General features: G+C 28.7%; 1 protein-coding gene and 1 long non-coding RNA gene across 2 annotated transcripts in view; one reads left to right on the top strand and one right to left on the bottom strand.

Annotated features, from left to right (window-relative positions):
* LOC147810869 (uncharacterized) overlaps positions 1-15,361 on the top strand; it is a 29,886-nt gene extending 14,525 nt beyond the window's left edge. Inside the window, exons 3-5 of the mRNA XM_087162128.1 lie at positions 5,127-5,519; positions 9,244-9,452; positions 14,250-15,361. Coding sequence (XP_087018254.1) covers positions 5,127-5,519; positions 9,244-9,452; positions 14,250-14,483 — 836 coding nt within the window. The 3' untranslated portion in view covers positions 14,484-15,361. The remainder of the gene's footprint in view (positions 1-5,126; positions 5,520-9,243; positions 9,453-14,249) is intronic.
* Positions 15,362-23,159: 7,798 nt separating this feature from the next.
* LOC139425889 (uncharacterized) lies at positions 23,160-25,491 on the bottom strand. Its single transcript, XR_011636970.2, has 2 exons — positions 25,403-25,491; positions 23,160-24,497 (listed from the first exon to the last, which is right to left on the bottom strand). It is a non-coding gene; the product is annotated as an uncharacterized LOC139425889 (long non-coding RNA).
* Positions 25,492-26,185: the final 694 nt, after the last annotated feature.

Raw genomic sequence — 26,185 nt, 5'->3', positions numbered from 1 at the left:
ATGGAATAAAGATTCGGTACTTACGACATATTAACGCCACCGCCGCTACAGATTTGGCGGTTTTTAAGTGCCGCCAATCTACATTTAAAATTTTTGCGACAGTTCATAAAATAAAACACTTTATTTAAAATCAAAATAGTTAATTGGATTTCGGTGGAAAATGAGCCGATATAGAGTTTAGCATAGATTCAAAACAATCATATCGCCACATGAACTCTGATGAATAAGATTCCAAATGAAATAACATTTCCAAAACGTACGTTTGCCAAGATAAAGTTTTATGTTGTGGGAATTGGTACATTTTCGTTTTTTCGGTAAAATATTTCCCTCCTGAAAAAATAAAATTGCATCTTGTTTTGTTTTTGGCAAATCCCAAAGACGAATATTCGTAGCACTAAAAATGGCGACAAAAAAGAATTTTTTTTTTTTTTTTTTTTTTTTTTTCGTCAGCATTCTTTATTTTACGTTTCTTAGTTTCTAAATAATGATTTTCATTGAAACTTGAAATTTTTTGATAAAAATTGTTGTCAAAAAACGTTGTTTACAAAATTAAATTTCATAAAATTATGAGGCTTATGTATACTTTTTGTTCATTTTAATTTTTGAACTAATATGATTCTTAAAACTATAGAATGTAAAGTTTAAATGGGCCTTTCATGTTATATCATTAAATTTAGTAATACTATTTCTCGGGCATTAGGTTTTAACTCTTATAAGAATATACATATTTTTTTTCTGTTAATGTACAAATATTTTTCCGATGTGTTTTGGATATTCCTTCTCTAATAAAAAGAGATACCATTTTGTTTTCGGTTGTACAAGAAAGAAGATCAAGCATTTTTCTTTTTTAAATTTAATAAGCCACATTAAAGAAGGAACGTTGCAATGCTACACGCTACATTAACGACGTCTCCAGAGTAACTGAATGACGGTTCATATGGAAATCGTAGGTAAGCGTCTCATACAACAACGCCCCCTATAGTTCGTTGCGATCGCGAATTAAAAAATGCATATACTTTTCTCCACTCTTATAAATGTATGCTAATGCGAACCTTACAATTGAAATATTAATTTTCGACAACTTAAACCAATAATATACGAAGGAATTAATAATTTAATTGGGTATACTATAGCCTACGTCACAGATCGTGTTATTCCTACTAAATATAACTAGTAAACAGCATTTTCTGCGAACCTGATTTCTAGCAACAAGTAAAAGCATCAAACGAAGTGTCTTGTTATAAGTCGCTACTCGCCAGGTTGGAATTGTATTAGTCTAGTTCCTTTGGAAATAATTTATATTGTTGTTTTACCGAAGTTTATGAATTTAGTAAGCATATTTAAAACTCAGTTTATTAATTAAACTAAAAGGTAAATGTTATTCCTAGTAAGTGGAAGTAGTTGTGCTTTTTTCATATTATACCCAATTGTAAGATTCGCATTAGTTTACATTTATCAAAGTGGAGAAAAGTTTAACTTTTGTATTAAAAATGTGGCAACATATTCGATACGTAAATAGAACGCTTCGCTTTGATAAATAGAAATAAAACGCAGAGCTATAAGCGATAAGCAGAGAGCTCGCCGCACTTAACTATACTCAATACTCAATAGAAATTGATACCATAAAAAATTAATAACGTGTACGGACAGCTGGCCGCCTTAGGCGGCTAGTTACTAATAAATAGAAAGTTCTGACTAAAATATTTTGCTGTCAGTCTATTTAGGAAAAAAATAATGCATTGATAACTACCACATCTTATAAATGACAAGCATTTAGTGAAGATGTCAGGTTATATTTGGTAACTATTTAACAAAAAAAATTTTTTTTTTATTATTCAAAAACTTACTACTAGTTTTTTTAATTTGGTAGCTTCCTCTGAGTTCGGAATTTCAATAAATCGGATCCAAAGGATTAATTATACAAATATTTAAGCTGAGTTAGAGGCATTTTCAGAGTCGCTACAATCAGATATAAGAAGTGAAAAAGTGGTATGTAGTTACAAATTCATTAGAAGGTAAATTAACTATTATTTGCCTTGTTTAATTTTTCACCACCCAATTTAAAAGAAAAATCAGACAAGCATTCTCCAAAGATGCCAACTTGCTCCGGACAGCAAATATATAATTTAAAGTGATAGTTTATCAATTGTGATTCTTGGTTTAATAAAATCAATTTAGTAGATTTTTATCCACCACTATTTCTAAATAAATCGTAGGCTTATACAATTCAACCTTTTTTTAATACTTAGGCCATCTAATCATGGTTAAAATTAAAATTGTTTGTTCTATTTAAAACCATAAAATGTTTTTAATGCTCAATATCATTTTGTCTAATCATTTACCTAATGCAAATAATGTATAATTCTCTAATCAAGTCAGTATATAATGTGTATTTCACTAATCATGGTTGTATAAAATGACTAAAATCAAATTGTTTGTAATTATTAAATGTTTTTAATTCTTCAAGCAAGTGAGCTTGATCTTTTTAACTAGCTACTATAATGTTGTAAAATGTTTGTAAATCAACTTGTTTATATTTCATGACCTGCCAACTCTTCCGGATTTTCCGCAAGATTTTATTTTCATATTTAAAGTGGTAGCAATATTCAGGTTATTCCAATTAACTTTTAGAATTATAATGATAATTATAAATGAGTTTTACCACCACTACATATAAATAATAACAATAAATATATAAAAGCACAATAATCTTAAGGCAAGCTAATTTCAACGGGATCAAAATATAAATATATTTTTGAATCAGATTGTTTTTCGTTTATTGCTTTACAACCACTCTGAAAATCCATTCTCGGAAAGAGCGAAAGTTGGCAGGTATGATGTATGGGATAGGGGTCGCTGAGCAGCCCAAATACTCAGTTTTTGTTTAATAAAAGAAAAGAAAGTACTTAGGTCATGCTATACCTTTTAAAAAGCAAGCAAAAATAGTCATATATTTGCAAAATTTACTTTGTAGTTTTTTTCCACTTTTTTATTTATTTTGGCGTGGCCGGAGCAGTTGGCATCTCTGATTCTCAATACTTATGTGGATTGTTTAAAGCAATAATGTGAAAACCATTTATCACAAATTACTAACGAGGAACAACTAAGCTGCAGAGTATATTTTGATGATAAACTCTAATTTCTTGCTTATAATACTTTGTGTTTCATATAATCTTTAAAATAAGATTGCCTATATGCCTAAGATTTTCGTCATTTCCAATGTTCCAATAAGGATTACAAGAAAATTAAAACGTAAGCAAAAATTTAATTCTGTCGCATTAAACATACCCACATTGATGCGACAACTTTAATTCCCCTCGAAATTTCGCATTTTACGTCGACTGAGCACTTTATTTAAATTCAAAGGAGAAAAAAAATTAATTCGAAATAATTAAAAAAAAAATAATAACTTAACGATTAAACATTTATAATTGATTTATTAAACTTACCACTGAATTTTTATAATGAAGATTAATAAGTATAATTACAGTCGATAATTGATCCTGATCATTGAGTTAAAGGTTCTATTACTATACGATTGCTACTGCATTTTTTGCAGTGGTGATTGGGGAATAATAATTCATAAGTAGGCTTAATATTTGGGGTTGTTCGGAGTCAGAAGTGGGCCAATATTGCTTGATTCTGGTTAGGTAGGAGCTGTTAGGTCGCTACGTTAAAAACCTGGAAATATATTCTTGATAATTATTTAGACAAATATTTCTAATTATGTGAACATATTTGAATGAATATTATGACCAATATTTAAATTATAACTTAACCGCTTCCGTGATTATCCCGCGTTAACTCGGGTATGTATATATTGCAAATATATATTATCCCGAGAAAATTCGGGCGTTGTTCTCGTTGTCGTTGTCGTCGTGACGTTTTTTCTCGGCCGGAAGCAAAAAGAAAAAAATATTTGCTGTGATTGGCAGTTTGCCAAGTTTTGTTTGGAGGTTTTATTGTTGATTTGTGGGACTGTACTCATTTTTGAGCGATTGTATCGATGGTTGCTGAATTTATGTAGAAAAAAAAAGAGTAAAAAAAAATGGCGTATCTTTTCACTGACGTTTGGTTTTGTTTAAACACAGCTATTTACTAGTTTTGTTTAAACACAACTATTTACTAGTTTTGTTTAAACACAACTATTTACTGAAAAGAATATTATTAAGAACTATTCATCCAAATTAACTTAGGTAAAATTTAAAATGAAGACAAGCATTCAACTATGAATAAAAACAATACAGGAGATGTTCAAAATAGTAATTAGTAAGCTTTTTTGGCAATTTTATATATAAAAAAAATATCCACACTAGTCCCCTTTTTATCTATATTTCTCATAATTTATTTCGACAATCCTGAAAATGTTAGACAAGTCGGAATTTAGCTACCAAAAGAAGATCAGACTCGTTATTGGATTTTGAGACAATAAGCTACAAACTGTTCTGTAAACACAATCTTTTTAAGTAATGGACGTATTCTTTATGTTTTATTCGTAGAACAATTTAGTGCTATTTTTTGTATATATTTATATTCCGTCAAAAGAAAGAAGAACAAATAAAAAAATAGAATATCCCTTCCTCCCCAAACAAAAGAACAGTTTATTCTTCGTAGCTACAACTCTTGATTAGCCATCAAAATATGTTAAAATGTTTAGAATTTTCGCTAAAAATCCATTGTTCATAAGTCAATATTTTCAACTGAGTTTAAAACTCAGACCAACTTTATCAAGTACATCTAATTGGAAACCAAGGATTCTTTAGGATTGCCATATTTATATAAAAATCAGAATTACAGTAGTATTAAAAAAGGAAAGAAACTTTTAACTTCCAGCTCTCATTTCGGTCGATGCAAGCTTTGCTTAAAGGAAAATATCAAAAAAAGCAATATCTTTCAATAAAAAAGCATAAAAGTTTCAAGCATTATCTTTTAAATCGTGCCAACAGTTTTGCCATGTAAAATCTTCCAAAACATTTTCTGCTAAAAGAAAGATTGTTTTCATAGCGTTAGTTTAGAAGAGCTCTTATTATTTTGTCCTGCACCTGAACAAATTTCGATATTGATCTATGAGATTTAAATAATTAATGTTTACAAAAATTGTAATACTCTTTTTTTTTTCTTTACAGATATATTCAACATCGAGTTCTATAAATTTTCAAAGATCTCCAGCCGTCTATTAACAACAAAATCGATAAACTTAAAAGAGGAATTACTACTTACAGTAAATGTTACAGAATTTCTCATAGAATCTTTGAAAAACAAGGAGAAGATGCTTCTTGAACTTGTGGTTCCACAAGAAATTTCACCTTTTCTTGATCTTGATGCCTTTTCAACGTATGGGCCACAGTTGCTAGTGTTATCTAAAACACTGACGAAGTCAACAGATGAAGATGATAAAATATTCACCAGAATGAAAAGATCTTTGGAAGAATTTAGAAAAAATTTTAACAATCAAACTGTTTTTCAAAATGCTGAAAATGTGAAGGAATTCAATGTATTAGTGCGAAACAAAAGCAAAGGTTAACATCTTTATAACTTATTCTTTAAAGAAAATATTAGAATGTTATTAACTTAAGAGTTATGTGTAAAACAGCATGGTAATAAATTTCATTTTCTAAAATTTTACAAAAGTAAAAATTTTGACATTTTTTCATCAGTATCTGCGAACTTACAATATAGAAAAGATTTATTATTAAGTATAATAACTAAATAACTTGAATTTTTGAATGAAGTAATGTCGAGTAAAGTTTTGAATAAAGTAATGTCGTTTCGGCGCATTAAATATTCGTTAGTCTTAAAAACCAATTGATTTTTTTAGATCTATTCCGATTCATTTTGATCCTGCATTAGAAGGTTGTTGCTAACGAGGGTGAATACATTATTATTGATTAAAAATAAAATCATTCTCCCTATATTATATATACATATATATATATATATATATATATATATATATATATATATATATATATAATATATATATATATATATATATATATATATATATATATATATATATATATATATATATATATATATATATATATATATATATATATGTATATATATATATATATATATATATATATATATATATATATATATATATATATATATATATATATATATATATATATATATATATATATATATATATATATATATAATAAATAAATAAATACAAGAAAACACTAAGAAAGTTAAGAAAAACAATAAGTATCATTTATTGCGCTTAAGCTGCAAGTAAACAGCACTCATTAGATAAGTTCAAAATGAAGAATAAAACAAAGAAAAATTATAGACATTTTATAATTTTTCTTTGTTTTATTCTTCATTTTGAATATATATATATATATATATATATATATATATATATATATATATATATATATATATATATATATATATATATATATATATATATATATATATATAGCACAATAAAGGCAAAACCGAACAAAAATGGAAACAAAAAGAATACGAAAGTAAGTTAATAGTAAATAATATCAAGCGCTAAAGCTCTGCTTTAAATATGATCACTATAACATAGCACAAAAAAACAAAAAGAAAAACGAAGAAAATTAATAAGTTTTATTAACTGCGCATAAGATGCAAGTATATAGAACTCATAAAATAAGCTAAAATATTGAGAAAATATGGAAAAAATAAAAAATAATGACAAGAGAAGAAAATTATTAAAAATAATTTTTAAAAAGTAATTAAAAAAAATATAATTTTTGATATCTAAAAAAAGAAACTAAAAATCCGGAAAACAAAACAAAGAAAAGATATAATCACTTCATCAGTCCACACGATTATATCAGCAAAAAGGAGTGCTTTCTAATATTGTAATTATATATCCAAAGCAAAATATATCAATATATCAATATATATATATATATATATATATATATATATATATATATATATATATATATATATATATATATATATATATATATATATATATATATATATATATATATATATATATATATATATATATATATATATATATATATTCCATAAGACTCCAACCAAATTCAGGTTTATTGCAAGTGGCGTTAATAGTAACATGAAAAAAATCGGTATTTACTTTGACAACATTCTTAAAAAAGTTTATAACAAAATTAATAAACTTACTAAAAATAATAACTATTTAAATTGGAATATTAAAAATAGCATTCAGGTTTTAAATACACTAAAAACTTTAAAAAATGTAGATTCAATTCACTGTTTTGATTTCGAAAACCTCTATACTTCCCTTCCAACTAATAAAATTCATGATGACCTTCTTCAAATTCATAGCATGTTTAATCTCAGTGATATTATTAATGAAGATAACTGGAACTTTCTAGTACATATTAACCTTAACAACAATTATATTCTTTTCAATGACCACCTTTTTCAACAAATTAATGGTATTCCCATGGGAAATAATTTTAGTACTAACATCTGCAATATTTTTCTTTTTCTACAAGAATATAGATTTGTAAAATCACATGTTAATCTTCCAATTGATTCTCTCTTTCTCAGATTCATTGATGATCTATTAGTTATTAATTTTAATGATTTCGATATTCTAGCAAAACATATTTATCCAAATGAATTAACTCTTAATAAAACAAATAATAGTAATTCTTCAGCAAATTTTTTAGATTTGACTCTTAATATTAATGCAGATAAAAATATTACATTTAAACTTTTTGACAAAAGAAATGAATTTAAATTTCCAGTTAAAAAATGCATAGATTTCAACTCTAACTTAGCCAATAAGGTTTTTTCTAATATTATTGCCAATCAAATTCATAGATTTTACAGGAATAATTCTAACTATAACGAGTTTTTATTAGATACTGATATATATAAAAACGATTTAATTAATAGCCATTTTCCTAGTTCATTTCTTAATTTTTATTTTAAAAAAATCTTAAAAAACTTGGTACATTAATTTTTAATTTTTATTTAATTTTTCTGTTTTAAGAATAAGCTCTGATTTTTTTCAAGGTAGGAACTAACTATGATAAACTATTCCTAAAGCCACTGGACGGAATTGTTTGGATGTATGACCTTTTATACTGGATTAGTTAAATATTTTTTAGTTACTTTTTAATATTTGTAGCCTCTTAAAATTAATTTAATTTTAATTGTCCAGTATAATAAACAGTTTATTTATTTATTTATTTATTTATTTATTTATTTATTTATTTATTTATTTAATTATTTTTATTTTTGTATAAGTGGAATGGGCTCTGGTTCGTAAAGAACCACCCCAAATGAATGCAGGTGATACGTGTATACTTTAAAATTATGTAAGGTTGTATGAATGAAGAATAAAACCTATAAACGGTTTTCCATTCCTGTATGCAGGCTCTGATTTTTAAATAAGTCACCCTATGAAAGATGGATATGTGTATTCTGTAAAATTATGTTAGATTTTATGAATGAAGGATAAGTCTATAAACGGCTTTCTATCCTGACAGACTGACTTTTAAATTAATTTCCCTATTAATGATTTTTTTTTTTTTTTTAAGACTGCTAATTTATTCAATCCGTTAAACATTTTTATTATTATTTAAATTTTATTACCTTTTTACTAATTGTTTCTCATAGATGGCAGCACTAATATTTTACCTAAACATTTTTTTCTTCTTCTTCGATCAAATGTTTTTTTTAATTTTATTATATTCGATTCAAGCTATAAGCAATATTTTACATCTTCGCGATTTTTGTTAACTGTTTTATTATTGTACTTTTAAACCTAAACCGCGTTTTAATTCACGCCGGTAAGTTTGATTTCCTTTTACATTTTTCTTTTATTTCATGATTTTTAACAACATAAGGTTTTTTGCGATATCGACACATATAAAGAATAATTTTTATCTTAGGATAATTATTCTTTATTCAGAAATATCGCATTATTTATGGCAATTAGATGTGTCTTGACAACGACTATTTGCTTTTACCATTCTTGTTTCTCTACCATTTAGTTTTTTATTTTTATTTTATTCATGTTTTTCATGTTAATTTGTGTGTATATATATATATATATATATATATATATATATATATATATATATATATATATATATATATATATATATATATATATATATATATATATATATATATATATATATATATATATATATATATATATATATATATATATATATATATATATATATAACATAATATATATAACATAAATTAATATAAAATAAATATTGTTGTTCCATAAAGGTTCTTTTGAAGAGCATTATCGAAAAAGGAGGAGTGAAGACGAAGATGAGGAATCTGAAGAGCAAAGCAATTATATAGTAGAAGAACTGGGGAGGATCAGAAAAGGGAAGCTCAAGAGAAAGAAGAATCCTTGCAGAAGGAAACCCCTTCACGTCAACTTTGCGGCAATTAACTATGATCAATGGATTATAGCGCCACCAAGCTACGAGGTTAGTAACAATTTCTGTTTATTACCTTTTTAACAAACACGTATGGGGAAGCAATTGCTCTACACTGCACTCTTATAAAGAAATATTTAAACAAATAATTATTTGACAGCATTATAATTTAACCCATTAACTCTTAACTTAAAAGCCCGAGATAATTGTTAAGTTAAGAATAACCCTTCGACGCAGATGGGACACTGGTGTACTTTTTAAATATATTTTCTCTAACGCTCTAATTACAAATAAAAATATATTTTGGTGCTTTTTAATTGAAACAACAATCTAACAGTTACTAAAAAACATATTAGATTATCGTAATTATATTTGTACTTAAAAAAATCTGTTAGATTATCAAAATTATATTTGTGTTGAAAATATTCTGTTAGATTATCAAAATTATATTTGTACTGAAAAATCTACAGAAAAAAAAAGTTTGAATATTGTTTTTTTATTATTCATACTAGCCGCCAAAGGCGCCCAGCTGTCCGCCAAGCTAAAGGTTTTCACAAATAAAGTTTTTTAAAACATAGCCGGAAATCTGAAGATTAGTGGACAATTAAAGTGTTCCTGTCCAGCAATTTTGTCTTCATATCCAGTTCTGCTGCAGATGTGTTATAGCTCTTGAGGATGTTTGAAATTATATAGCTACAACGCTTAAGAAAAAAAAAACTAAAATGCTAAATACATGAAAAGAACACGAAAACGAATAAATTTTTTATGGTATCAATTTCTATTTCTATATAATTTTTTATGGTATCAAATTCTATTTCTATATCTGTTACGTCAAGCACTCAGGTATTATAATTTGATCTAGTTGTGCTTGTATAATTTTGATCTAGTTGCGCTTTCTACGTCATTTTGTTAACATCGTTTGGTTTGTTATTTAACATCGTTTGGTTTTTTTTTTCTAAGTTAACTTTCAAAAAATTGGCTGGCATCAGCATTTTTATTCTTTAAGTTGTTTATTTTTTCTTTTGGAATTTGTTCCTTTTTAGCGAAATGTTTTTCAACCTAATCGAATTCTTTGCCGCCTGTTCTCTGTATATATAAAGAAAATAAAGTAAATATTTTTAAAGTGTTGTGAAAAGAATTTTTAGTTGTACAAAGTACTACAATATCGCTATAAAAATTATCGTCTTCGCTTAAGAAAAAAAAATAGAGCGTGGAAAGAAGAAGAAAAACTTATTATAACAATTATGAACAACGACAAATATATCAAAGCGAAGCGTTCTATTTACGTATCGAATATGTTGCCACATTTTTAATACAGAAGTTAAACTTTTCTCCACTTTAAATGTAAACTAATGCGAACTTTACAATTAAATTATTAATTCCTTCGTATATTATTGGTTTAAGTTGTCGAAAATTAATATTTCAATTGTGAGGTTCGCATTAGCATACATTTATAAGAGTGGGGAAAAGTATATGCATTTTTTAATAGTTTTTTGAATATGGCTCTTTGAAGACGAAAAAGCAGACGAAAAGCATAGACTTACAAAATGACTGATAACTAAATAACTAATCAAAATTTTTGAAAAAGAAAAAAAATACTTCTTCATTATGTCAAAACACAATTATGGGCCGAGTTTCGTGCCCGGGCGAGGCTTCTGGGGCGATATATTGTGATTACAGACAGACAGACACACACACAGCCGCGTTTATTATTATGTATGTATGTATAGATTCAAAAATTTATCGATAATTCATTTCTAAAATTAGAGAAATTTCAATGATGAATAACTGTTTCTCTTAGATCTAAATAACTCCAAATAAGCGCGAATTTTTTAAAAAAATCATCGATTGCTTCAAAGTGAGCCGTGTTTGAAAGATTTTACCTTAAACGCGGGAAAAAAAACATCGGTGTTTCATGCTGTACTTCGTAGCCTTAAATTATTAGAAAGCTAAGTATATTTTTTACGTATTAATTTAGTATTTTCGTATTAATTTAGATCAAAATAGACCTAAATTAATACGAAATAATAAAAAGTATAATAAAGAAACTTTAAATAAAAATTCTATGTAAAAAACGAGCAGACTATTTCACAAACTTTTTTAAAATGATAAATAATATTAAAAAACCCTATTTATTTTATACTGGGAATTTATCATTCCGTATCAAGACATCCGTGAACTAAGTATTGAATAAAATGCATAGCCATAACATGATCTGGTATTTACGGAATTTAAATTCGAAAGAGGTTGTAGCACTTGAAAATACCTAATTATCCATAAAATGCCTACCTCCTTTTTCCATAAATATATATATTACGTTACAGCAAAATTTTGCATTTCTGCAACATTAGTTTTAAATTAGTTAAACTCATACCTCCAACTACTACGGAATTTGCGTATTTTTAAAAACTATTTTTCTTAATGGCAATCTAGATAATGAAAAGTAATATTTTTTACTAAATTGAAAGAGTTTTGCCTACCCCCACATATAAATAATTTAAACAAACACAGTAATAATCAGAAGAGGATGGTTTGATTCTTAAGTTGTAATAAGAGTTTTATTTGTTTTGCAATTTTTTTCATTTTATTCAACACTCCTTAAAAATATACTTCGTTAATACATCAAATGTTAGAAGGTATGGTTAAGAGAGTAGCGACTAAATTCCGTTATTTCTTTCCAGCTGAGCACAACATTATCTTATAAAGTTCTTTTCGTTGTAGTCGTAGGCCATTAAGACAAGGGTTGCAATTGTTCTTGTTCTCCAATGGCGCCATCTATGGCAAAGAATCAACTTCTGCCACACCCATACGTCATATCCGTTAATAGACCCATTCATTCATCCACAGATTGTGATTTTGATCTGAACCAAAGAGCGATTAATCTCCAATTCAGTATCCCCAGAAGTATAAATTGTTATGGGAGCATGGAGGACTTAATGACTCGACAGATTTAACGTGCACCAGTCACCATTTATTATACGGGGAGTCGTCGGTCGATTGGATTCAAACTCCCGTCCTCACGAACGTTAGTCCAGCACCCTGCGAACCAGGCTATCCCGGTCCGAATAAATTTCTTGATATATTTACACTGGCGTGCAAAACTTAAGCATCAAGTGGTTTTTCGGCAACAGCTCCCCAACAATGTATAAGATAGTCTTGAAATTGCAGTATAATATGCACGTAATTCAGTAGAAAGATTATTTGTATGCAAATTTTAGAAATAAAACGTCGTAGGTGATGTAAGTGTACGCAAACCTTGTGGGTCGGCGTGCGCAGGTCAAAGCTGTGATAAAAGGATGAAGAGCACCGTAGTTAAAGACATTCGCTGCAAGTGATTTGTTTTGTGAAACATGTCTTCAAGAAATCATTTAGACGACTTTACTCGAGGAAGAATGATTGGGAAGCTTGAGGAGGGGCGTAGTGTGACCAGTGTCGCCGAAGAGTTCGGGATCAACAAAAGTGTTGATTCTCGTGCTTGGAAAGCCTTTAAAACTACTGGTACAGCTGTTCAGAAGTTTGGTGGTGGCCGTCCAAGGAAAACAACACCAAGAGATGACCGTTACATTGTCCTCCAGGCGAAAAGAAACCGTTTTCAGTCAGCGAGCGCCATATCTCAGCAACTGTGCACAGCCATAAAACGACAAGTATCAAGATTTACAGTGGTCAGACGCCTCCACAAAGGTGGCTTATTTTCTAAACGTCCTGAACGCTGCATACCTTTAAAAGTTAGCCATCAGCGGCACCGTTTCGAGTGGTGCAGAGAACACGAATCCTAGACACCTCATCAATGGAGTCGCGTCCTCTTCACAGATGAGAGTCGTTTTAGTGCTACAAGCGATTCTCAACGTCAGTTGATCTGGAGAGAGGTTGGAGCTCGATTTCAACCCAATAACATCGTGGAAAGAGATCGTTACGGTGGTCCTGGAGTTGTCGTCTGGGGTGGCATTATGTTGAACGGGCGGACTGAGCTCCAGATCTTCGACCAAGGTTCTGTAACTGGAGACCGCTACTGCAATGAGGTAATCCTACCCCAAGTGCGTCTGCTCCGAGGGGTCATTGGACCAGACTTCATTTTTATGGATGACAATGCCCGGCCACACCGTACTGCTAATGTTCAAGAGCTACTGGAAAGTGAAGATATCACACGAATCGATTGGCCAGCTTACTCTCCAGATCTAAATCCCATAGAGCATGTGTGGGATGCATTAGGGAGACGTCTTGCGACACGACAGTATCCTCCTGGTAGCACCCATCAGCTGAAAGATGCATTAAAGGAGGAATGGAGACGTTTACCCCAAGAACTCCTGGATAATTTGGTGCTTAGCATGGAGAGACGATGCCAAGCAACAATTACAGTAAGGGGAGGGCATATCCCATACTAGGGAACATCTGCCAGTTGTACTTACGCTTCGTCAGGCAATCATGTGTAACGCCACTATATGTCAAATAAAGCATTTTTTTTGTTCTATACCCTACTTTAAGCTTTATATTCATTTCTGCGCCATTATTCTTTTATCATCGTTTAAGTACAAAATAAAATACATCATATTCAAATTTCATGTCAATCGGATGATTTCTTGTAGAGTTGTGACAAAAAACGCACTTGTTGCTTAAGTTTTGTACACCAGTGTATATTCTTTTGTGTCGACTGAGTCATTTTAAAATACTGAATTCATTTCTTGTTTCAAGCTGAGTATAAATTTAACTAAACAAATATCATTAATATTCTTTTGTATCTATGAATTATTTTGAAAATACTGTATTCACGTCTTCTTCACAGTGCAAATTTCTTGATTAGTATTTTAGATGATAGATAGATATGTCTCTTTAGTATCCTTTTTCTTCCAGGCTTTTGAATGTACAGGAAAATGCTCATTTCCTATGAGCGCGCACCTGGCACCCACGAAACACGCCATCATCCAAACCTTGATGCACAGCCTTGAGCCAAAACAAGTGTCCAGAGCGGCTTGTGTCCCTTCCAAATTAACACCCATTTCAATTCTTTACGTGGATGATGACGGTGTGGTCACCTACAAATATGATTACGAAGATATGGTTGTAGCTGAATGTGGGTGCAGATAATGAATTTGAAAGATAAAAAGGGGTTAAAACACTTGATTTTATCAAAAAAATTTGTTTCTCCTTTGCTAGTTTTTCAAAAAATGTACACACTTTTGTTTTAAAAGTAAACTAAATCTATTTAATATGATAATTGGATACCTTCAAGTAACGTCATCGTAGGTAAACCGCCATTTGTTGATTCAGAAACCAATCAGGTTCGATGCACACGTGTGACGTCGCTTATACGTATCCAATTAAATCACATGGTTAGCCATAATCATTTCACTTCTTCTCGATTCGCTATGTTTAATTACTCTGGGGAACAATTTTTTTTCTTTCTGCAGCACGAGATTTTTTAACAGATACTTAGCTTATTTCAAATCTGAAATCTTTTTCTCCCTACTAGCCATAATTTTTAAGCAATTTAACGACAATATAGTCCGAACCAGGAGGTTTAACTTCTGAGGGTACCTACTTCTCTGGTACGTAGTTCGTATTAGAGAAGAAAGTGATAACACATTTCAGTGCATGACGCGATACGCTAAGATCATGATTTTTTGTCTTAAGTGTTATTTTCAAATTAACAGACAAGTATATTTATATGTATATAAACCAGCCCATTTTTATAAACATATATATTCATACAAAAAAATAAACTAAACTAAAAATATCATTTTGAAAAAAATCCGTAGCTTTCGGAAGAAACCTAATTTCAGATTTGAAATCCTCACATCCGAATTAAGTAAGATGCAGTACTTGTATAAATGCAACATAATATATGTTCCCCCCTGTTATTTAAGCTACTCTAACCTATACAGAAAGTACCTTAATCACTTGCGCTGATTTATACTTTTAAAATCCTTGCAAAAATGACGCACAATGCGCAAAAAAAAAATAAACAGACCAGCCTAAATAATTTTTGCTCTAATGATAGGATCTTCACGTTCTGTGACTTAATCATGACGGTTGAGGAGGTGATCTCAAATATGTTAATAAATTAGTGCAGACGATATTTTAGGTTACAAAATCAGTTTTTCTGATTAAACAGACATTTTTTTCGTCTGCGATTTCTGACTAGTGAAATATAGGGAGTAATCGAAATCTCAGATATATGGTTCCCATAGTTTGGACCCCTACATGGTAATTTTATGTTTTGCGTAATTCACTAAAACTCAAAAACTTTATATGCGAATTTAAAACTTTTTGAACACAGTTGTAAAATTCGTTTATATAAAAAATATCCCATGCAGAATATAAGTTTTAGCAAATATTTATTTTATTTAATAATAGTCAAAAAATTTGAATTGTAAGGTATACAATTTTTTATATCACTTTAAAGAATATCATTTTTAAATGGCAAAATACAAAATTTGAGCAAAATTGGTCGAATAATTCCTGAGAAATCTAATTTTAAAAATACTTTTTCAAATAATATTTTTGACAGGAGAGGAAAAAACTAAGCCGGTATGAAAATCTAACGAATCAGCATTGAGGAAGGGTTTAAAAATACAAAATCTGGGAAAATGGAAAGAAGTTGCAACAGTTTTAAGCACCTTAAGTTCAGTCTGGCAATTAAACAGGTTTTCAGGTTTTTTAAACTCCTTCTCCTCAAAAGCGATTAATCAGAACATTTTGGATTCTTTCTGAATTAGATATTAATTTGCATCCCCTAATGTGTTCACTTTCTTATAAAAACAAGCATAACCCTCATTTTATTACAGAATATAAAAATTGACACAAATTGTTTCATAGTCACCCTCTGTTTATTGTTTTATATTAAACCCAAACGGTCTGATAAGAAATTGTGACAAAAATAATAAAAAAAATCATGACTAACTTCAAGAACTCATGGCAAAAAAATTTTCCAGCATGTGCAAGGGATGAAAAAATATTTGCTAATCCAATTAATGCGATATAAATAATTAATTTAAAATAATTATAATACAACATCTAATAAGTCAAATTGTTAAAAGAAATGCAAGTGTCTTAACTCCTTAAAGCATTGTTTTTATTTATTAAATTTATCTAGAGAGATTTTGTAGTATACTTTAAAAAAAAAGGCTTCCAAATTTTACAAAATGGTCTCTGCTGATGCTGATCGACTTTTATTAGAAAAAAATCATATTTGTTCGTAAATCATTACAAAATTATACAATGTTTAAGCGTATATTTTATTTCCTACAAAAAAATTTTTTTCTAAATAAAAGATTTAGCAATATTTTACCTTACAGGATACTTTTAGAAATATTCTCAATCTATAAAATTTAAAGTCTGAGTAGGAAATTACAATTGAGACACTGCAATTATATATTGTCTTTGTAATTACAATTGAAGGACTTGGGGCAATAAGTTACACTTTGGCTTCAGACTGTTCCTTATATCGTTTTCAAATAGGTACTTTACCGGTTTCCAGCATTTCTACTAGCACAATATAGAGATACATCATACTGCCTACTATGAAATCATGGTGTATTCCACCAAAAACGCTTGTAGAAACGAGGTATAGCTTTCTTACATTTTTACGGAACATCAAAACAATCAGAAGATAAAAATAAATATTTTATTTTCCGGAAAAATGATATAGTCACAAAAGCTGCGTGACTAACTTAAAATTCAAAATAGTGTATAACACTGAGTAGTAGTAATTTTGTGGTTTTACAGATACATATATACTGGAGAAAATGTGCGATGAATAATTAGGACATTAGTATCCTGCAGTCAGTTGCAGTTAATTTCTGACAGCAAAAAGAATATCAGGATGAGAAGTCGCAGGTCCGGTATTCCGATCCGCAGGTCTGATCTAGCGAACTCTACACGCCTAACTAAACAATTTTAAAGCGTGGCTTATCATTATACAGCCTCAAGGCCTCTAAATGTAAAGAGAAATGAATAGTGGCACTAAATTTAAGATAATCTGTAATGTTTATATATGCCATTTGTAAATTCAAATTTAATATGTAATTAATGCTAATATGTAAATGCTATATGTATTTAATAAAAATGTTTCTTAACAGCAAACGCTAGAGTGATTTCTATTTGATATTATTCCATAAATTATAAAATGATTGTGACTAATGCATTCAATATTGGTGTAAGAAATGGAGTGAAAATTTAAACATTTACTATACATGTAGTTGTATGTTTTCTCGACTTAATAGTTACATAAGACACAATTGCGTATTTTATTAAGGATACAGAGGACCAATGTTAAGAGACGGTAGGTAGGTACTTTATTTGCGTCTGACAAGAGCTGCACAATGGGCTATTGGCGACGGCCTGGGAAACATCCCTGAGGATGATCCCAAGAAATGCCATCGCAGTTTTGATCTGCTGCGGAGGAAATGCTTTGATAGCCTGACGACCTGCGCGCGAAGTCAAGCACTTTACGCTAGAACAGTTTAACGAGGACCGATACCGCTCTCTCTTTCGGCCCTTACGCAGGCTGATCAAAGTGATCCCCCCCCCCCCCCCACTTACTGGCAGCAACCAGTGATGCTTGAATTCGGTGATCTATTGGGAACCGTTGTCTCCCCGATCAGTTCAATGCGGGACCATCAAGATATGGAGGATACCATACAGTACACTCTAGTCTGCAAAATCATGAATGGCATGAAATGAGGCATGAAATTAAATTATTTATAACGTAGACATTTTTCATTAACAACACAATGACAATTTAAAATCAATATATGGTAAAAAAAATAATTAATTCAAAAAATAATTTGAAGGTGCCCTTAACTTTGGTTGCAACAAAACACCTTTAATACATCTAAAGAAATAATTATTATATTTAGCTAACCATAGACAAGCTTTAATGATTAAAAATTTTAAATAATGTGATTTATAAGCTTCATAAAAAAATTAAATAGTTCAAAGACTAACCGTTGTGCTCATTCCTATCTCTGTATAAAAAATTATACAACAATGGACAATTATATAACACAATTTTTTCATACACCAACAGTTAATAAAATTTGGTATAAAAAAATTTAAAAAAAAACAGCCAGAGTATAAACTCTGGGTTTATACCTAATATTAATTTCTTGAAAAACATTTCTTGAATTTTCCTTTTCATCTAGAGCAACAAGTCTTATTAACAAAATATTTCAGTTTAAAAAAAAATTGAACACATTTTTTTAAAAGAATGAAAAATTAACAACCGAATGCATCAATATCAATGCAAAATTATGATCATTTCTATATACTCACTGGTTATGTTATGAAATATTAAGATAAGATTATATCCAACAATATATAATTTTATAACATATTAATGCACTTACAAATCAGACCCTTAAGAGTTAAAATAATTCACAACAATTTAAAAAACTTAAAAATTACACTGCAAATCATTAGACGCATAAAAAATATTTAAAAGAAGAAAAAAAAACTTGCCTCTAGTTTAAAAAGTAAATTAAAATTCTCAAAGTAGTAATTGTATCTCAAAAAAATTACCCAAACATTACAATAAATTAATTTTATAAAGTTTCAATAAAAGTTTTTTTCTAATCTAGAATTATCACAGCAAATGACCAACAACAGCTTTAATTTGTCAGAAATGACCAATAGACACACGTGTGTTGAAAACTCAATTTTCGGGAAAGAGTTTTGTATAAAAATCTTCACTCCTTCTTAAAAAATTTTTTTAAACTAAAAAAAAATTTTTAAATTTAAATTTTTTTTTTTTGGATTTCAACAAATACTTTAAAGTTGTACATACATTGCTGTACACATTTTGCTGTAGTTATTTAAGCTGATTTTAAATCTCTGAGTTTTCCATTTTTCCAGATTTTCTCAGACTCAAATGATCTGACAACTAAATTTTTTATGAATTTAAAAAACGCAATAATACAAACACTTACTATTTTTAACATTTTATTTAAACTAAACAGTTTTAACCATGAAAATCTAGTACATATAATTAAACGTAACACGAAATAACAAATAAATAGATGAAAATTTATAGCAGAAATTTAAATACGTAATATAAGACAGTTACTTCTCTGACAATCTCTTGAAAGAGAATGCAATAACTTTTTCTCTATTACTTCAACAAAAAAATAAATAAATAAGAACACAAGGCATATAAATGATTTTGTATATCACAATGAGTACTAATGAAACTCAGTCAAGAAGATAAGGAGATGAACAAACCAGTTAAACTATATATTGACTGGGCAAAACAGAAAAGACTCAGAACCAACAGTGTTCAAACATTAACTAACACTGCAGTAGGGTGTGCTAATTATATCAGCGGTCAATTCCAATTCTGCTCCCAACTCACACTGACCATGGTGTTGACATAAAATATCCTCACATGTAGATAGACAGATCACGGGTTTGAATCCTCTTGCCATAAAGTTAACCGTAGGAGGTTTTCATTGTTTTCCTCTCCATGTAACGCAAATGTGGGTTAGTTCCATTAAAATGTTAACCATAATGGATAGTTTGTTCCAATGCTTGATCTAAGAGTTCCCTTGTCTTCTTGATTGGGTTCAAAATTACAAGACTACGGAGTTGAACATTGAGAGTCGTAAACTCAGAATTGTCGGTTATTCAACACTGGTTATAAAATAAAATAAGAAATTATCAGTGGTGCTATAGGGCAAATGTAGGAAATTTTGCTTTTGGCTAATTATAACTTTTCTTACAGCAGTCACTTTTTCTTTTCTTTTTTAAACACAGTGGCCAGATTTTTTAAAACAATTCAAGAACTGTTGATACCAAAAATGTAAAATATTATTTACAAAGCATCGCATTTCTTAAAATATTGTAAATATTGCAAGGTTCTAAAATGAAGAAAAATTTTAAGCAGCAAGCATAAAATAAAGTAATTTAGGGAATATTATAAAATATTCATAATAACTCAATATTTATTTTAAAAAAATTAAGACAATATTTTAATCACTTTATCATATTTAGTCACCCTATGACCACCAGTGCAACCATTTCAAAAATAAAATCAGCCAGGCTTTTTTCAAGGCAAAAGAAAAATAAAGAACAAAATCATTTTACACAATTAACAGTTTCAAATAATAAAAAATCTCAAAACAATGAAAATTTAAAAAATATGCATAACATTAAAGCAAAAAGATAATAACTTTCACCTATAAAAATTTCAAACAAAAACATTTCTAGCTATTGAAAATAGCACATTGAAAAGTAATAACAAAGATTTCGAATGAATGAAATGCATTTACTAGTTATAACATAGTTCACTATCAAAAAACAATAATTGATTACTATAAAAACTGTTTTAACCTTACAAGCTATATTATTAATAACAGAAAGAACATGACAGTATTTTTTGGAGATATTATACAATGGAAGATTGCATTTATTTTATTATGTTTGCAACTAAAATTACGCTAAATTTTCACAATAACAAAATTCTGATAAACAACTTGCAAGAAGAGTCTTCAAAAGTGTTTCATAAGTAAAAATACACATGATTAACTTAAGTAGATGATTTGAATAAGAGGTTGAATTTAATTGAAATTGATAAATAAGATGAAATAAGAAGATTTGAAAAAAAAAAATAAAGAAATTATCAAATTAAATGAAGATTTATTTCATTCGAGAAAAAGAAAACAGAAATGAATTGTGATTTGGAACAAGTATTTTATTTACACGGCATTAGAACTGCTCAATGTGTTATTGGTGACGGTCAGGGGAACATCCCTGAGGAGGACCCAAAGACACACCATCACAATTTTGATCTTCTGTGGAAGAGAATGCTTCCCTACTTTGGTAACCTGTGCATGGTAGAACAGTATAATGAGATTATACTTGCTCATGGTAGAACAGTATAATGAGTTTATACTTGCTCATGGTAGAACAGTATAATGAGATTATTCTTGCTTATGGTAGAACAGTATAATGAGATTATACTTGCTCATGGTAGAACAGTATAATGAGATTATACTTGCTTATGGTAGAAGAGTATAACGAGAACCGATAATGCACACCCTGGGTGCCTTTTCAGACTTATCAAAGTGCTCACTTACTGACCACTGCCAGTGATGCTTGACTGCAGTAATCCACTGGCAATAATGTTTTACAATCAATCTACTGTGAGATAAATGCATCATTAAGTAGTTTAAAAAATGAAGCTAAATTTTGGAAATTTATTTTCAAATCAGCTAGATTTTAAAATTTCCAAAATTCTTTTTGGACAACTATTTAATAAATTTCCAAGTAAGAGAAGATAAATAAATTTCTACAAAATAGATTTTATAAAACCAAGTTTAAGGTAGTAATATAGATTTTGTTAAAAAACAATAAATAATTTAAAATAAGATAAAAAATTTCATAATGTTTTTAAAACAATAAGCATGTAAAACAAATCTGAATATGTTTTGGTGAATATAAAAATATTTTTCAAAAAACAAATTTCATTTGTTTGAAAAGGTAACAGTGTAACATTGGACAAAATTAACAGTCGCCACCAACCACAGGTCAACTAAATATAACCAATGGCGATTGAAATATTTTCTGCCAGTCATCAGCCCATTGCCACATTTTTTATAGAAAATACATCCCATGTGCATTTTATTATTGTTTTAATAAACATAGAATAATTAAGAATTTTTTTTTCACATTTGATTTATAAAATTTTTCCTTATTTTAGAAATGATCTAGCAATGTTTACTATATTTTGATAAATGCTTTAAATGTCTTATTGCATTAAGATTAATCCAATTTTTCAATCATTTAAATGTTTAATTTTTAAAAATGTGGCGACATTTTCTAAAAAGTGGCTATTAGTCAGTAGCAAAATACTCCAACTTCACCCTATAGGATAACAAATTTCTGATAAATCTGGTATAATATAGTTTTTGGCACTCAAAAGTTAAAATTTGCTTATGGTATTTTTTTTAAATACAAGTAGACTGCCTGCTTCAAATGCAGGCTTTTGTGTGCACTTAATGAACAAATTGCCCATTGATTTAATACTGGTTAATTAACAACCGCCAATTACAATGATGCAACAAGTTAAAACTTTCGGAAATTTATACAAAAAAGAAATTTAAGATTTTTGAAATAAACTCAAAACAACTAAGGCATGTTTTAAAAAACATTATTTTTTATAAAACAAGAGTTTGATTAATTGTATGACTTTTCTTGTGTTTGCATTTACCTTAAGAATCAAATGATTATTTTCAGATAAGGGTTTACTTAGAACGTTTCTGAGAAGAAGAAAAATTTAAAGGCAAATATAATCCTGCTTTATAAGTTGACTGCATTTCAATTTAAACACTAAAATAACTTATGAAATCTTGTTAAAATTTCAACTTTAAGTTTCTGCTGCCGTAAAACCTTTCTTGTAAGAGTAAATAATAAATTAAATAAAATTCATAACACTCAATAACAAAATTATTTAATTCTAACAGTTTCGCTAACTTTTAAACAACTCTACAACAGAAAAATTTATAACATGAGACATAAAAAATTAAAATTAAAGTCAAGACTGTATGTCTTTGTGTTTTTCTTTCGTATGAATAGTGGTATGCCTAGTTAAATGATGCTTAAGTGAAAAACTTTTGTTGCATATGCTACAACAATACAGCTTTACTTTAGTATGAATAAGAATATGATTATTTAAATGATGTTTGAGAGCAAAACTCCTATTACATTGGCTACAAGAAACAAGAATAAGGTTTTTCATTTGTGTGAGTAAGGTAGTGATGCGTTAAATTTCTTTTTTGAGTAAAACTTTTATTGCATACGATACACGAATAAGGTTTTTCCCCTTTATGAATCATAATGTGTGCATTTAAATTAGTTTTAAGTGAAAAACCTCTCTGACATATACTACAAGTAAAAGGTTTTTCTTTAGTATGGACGAAAGTATGTGAAATTAAATGGTGTTTTTCAGTAAAACTCATGGAGCACATACTACAAAAATAAATCTTTTCTTTACTATGAACAAGATTGTGCGCTTTTAACTGATGCTTTTGTGTAAATCTTTTATTACAGACAATACAAGAATAAGGTTTATCAGTTGTGTGAACAAAACTATGTGATTTTAAGCCATTTTTAAAAGAAAAACGCTTATTACATAAGCCACAGGAATAAGGTTTGAAATTGGTATGAACAACAAAGTGTCGATTTAAAGTACTTTTCAGATAAAAACTTTTGAAACATATATTACAGGAATAAGATTTTTCTTTAGTTGAAATTAACCTAAGTGAAAGATTTGTATTTAGAGACATTTTTACAAAAACTGCATCTATTTCTACTCATTTAAAAAAAATATATAATTTCCGATAACTAATTTGTTTTTTAATACAATACATTTTTCTGTTTATATTTAACATAACTAAAAAATAAAAGCTGTTAAAATTTTTAATAGAAAACAAAAACTTAATTGCACAGATAAAAATTTCAGATTAAAGTACAATTTTTAAATTCTTAAACATTAAAACATAGCTTAGTTAAAACACAATTCAGTTTTTTCTTCTATTTCTTACTGAAGACAAATAGTGTTGGCGGATTTTAAATATTAAGACCATAAAAATTTAAAGTTGCTGTACAGACAGAAATTTCCTGGCCTTTTTAATAACACTCTTCTGAATAATTCTTCCTCACAGAATTGCACATAAAATTGAGTAAAAAACATCACAAATGCAATGAACAAACATCAACTAAATGGTCTTGTTTGTTATCGACGTCTTATCCAACATTCCTTGAAATAAACATATATTAGTTTACTTATACATTAAATTTCAAATTCCATGTAGAATTGAAGCTTCTGGATCAATCATGAGTTATATTTTTGAATGATGTGAAACATTTTGTTTGATGGCAGTTTTTGTCATAATTCTTCACATTTTACAGCATTTTTCTTCACATGGTCTTCAAAATAAAATATTACTGATTGCATGAACCAGACACTTGCTCTTTAATATTTCTTTTAATAATTGAATTTGAAGGTTAGAGAAGAAGTCAGTTGTAGAAAAAAGGACCATTTCAATGATCTACATACTTGATTTAAGCCCAAATGGAAGACAAGAATGGGAAGTCTGTATAATTCTAAAAGAAAGAAGAAAAAAAAAGTTAGTTTGTCTCAAGATGTAATAGAATATTTAATAATTTAGCTGCTGATACTCCAAGGTTATTTAAAAAACCAGACAAGTCTCAAAACAAAATATCTATTCCTCAAAATGAGCGTAAAAGTAGCTTGTAAAATGTAGTTTTTTACACCAAAAACTAAGGTTTACTTAATGGTTTAAAAACTTTATTTACTTCAAACAATTATATATGTGGTCTTCGAATCTTTTAATTTTAATTTAATTAATTTTTATCTTTTTATTTTAAATGATCTATCTCTTTTAATTTTCTGAAACAAGTGATTTTTATATTGTCAAATAAATCTTTCTGCTTCTTCTAAGGATTATTCATTTAGTTATTCATTAATTCATCATAAGGATTATCAATTAATTCAATTTACTTGTTAATATATATATATACATATATATATATAATACATTAAAATGTAATATATTGGATTAACTACTATTTCATTTCTGCTGCATAAAAGACAGGATTGGACTTCGTGATCGGGTCTAAACCTGTATTATATTCACTCAATAAAATATGAGTATTTGAGGAATGCATGAATAGAGGAAAATGGTAATCTGTGATAATTACAGTTCAATGACAGAGATAATCCTCAAGGAATATCACAAAAAATTCTAAAGAATACAATAACCACCCCGATATACTCTACGACAACCGCTCCTGATAATACTAACAGTTACCACAAATGCATACACTAGTGCAAAAACAAGTTAAATAGTTTAGTTACAATTTTTGTATCAAATGCAAAATAATTACATGCACTTGATCTATCGAAATATTAAAAATAAAAACAGTGCAGCACATACTCATGAAATAGATTATAGGTAAAATAAAAAAATTAAGAACTTATGGTTCACCTATGTATACTCTTTCCTACTAAATCTCGCATGAACTTCTTTGATTGAATAACGAAAACAAACAACTGCAATTGCTTCTTAACGCTTATTGGCGATCGAAATGGGCTGCAGGTGGCGTAGAGCAGAACTCTTTTCCTATGGCAACACTTTACATGCTTTCCCCATTAGCGTGTGGAAAGTCATAGAGGAAGGAAGTACGTTAGTTTCTCTCTTGATTTTCATATAGATTGAAATCTTTTAACTTGAAAAACTATATGGAACTGAAAACTACATTAAACATAGTTCTAAAGAAAAGTATTATGGAAATTTTAAAAAATATTCTTATTAAATAAAAAGGAAAAATATTAAGAAAAGGGAAAATATCGTAGTACATTCCTATACAACTGAAAAGAGGAGGAGAGGGAAGGGAGAAGGGCTAAAAGCATGAAACCGGTCTCTCCCCAGATGGCGTATTCGAGTGTTGCGATCGCGAATATTATGACCTGTTCGATGGAATGTATTTTGCTTATAGCTTTCATATTAATTCTATTTGCATTACTGCCGAGTTTAAAGTTCGTATTCTGGAACGCAACGACTTATAGGGGACGTTGTTATTGGAGAAGAATGCTAGCAGAACAACAGGATCATCAGTTGCACTGGGCATTTCTTCAGTACAACCTGGTTGTGTTCCTTCGGTTTCTTCTTTATCGTGGCTTTTTAAATTTAAAAAAGAAAAATGTATGATATTCTTTCGTATGCAAGTGAAAACAAAATGGAATATATTTTTCTTTCAAATCGATTTAA

The sequence above is a fragment of the Parasteatoda tepidariorum genome, chromosome 4, assembly GCF_982258835.1.
Source record: "Parasteatoda tepidariorum strain Cologne lab strain chromosome 4, Ptep-v5.0, whole genome shotgun sequence".
NCBI lineage: Eukaryota > Metazoa > Arthropoda > Arachnida > Araneae > Theridiidae > Parasteatoda > Parasteatoda tepidariorum.
The sequence above is the reverse complement of the archived record's forward strand: the minus strand, read 5'-3'. Positions and strand labels throughout refer to the sequence as shown.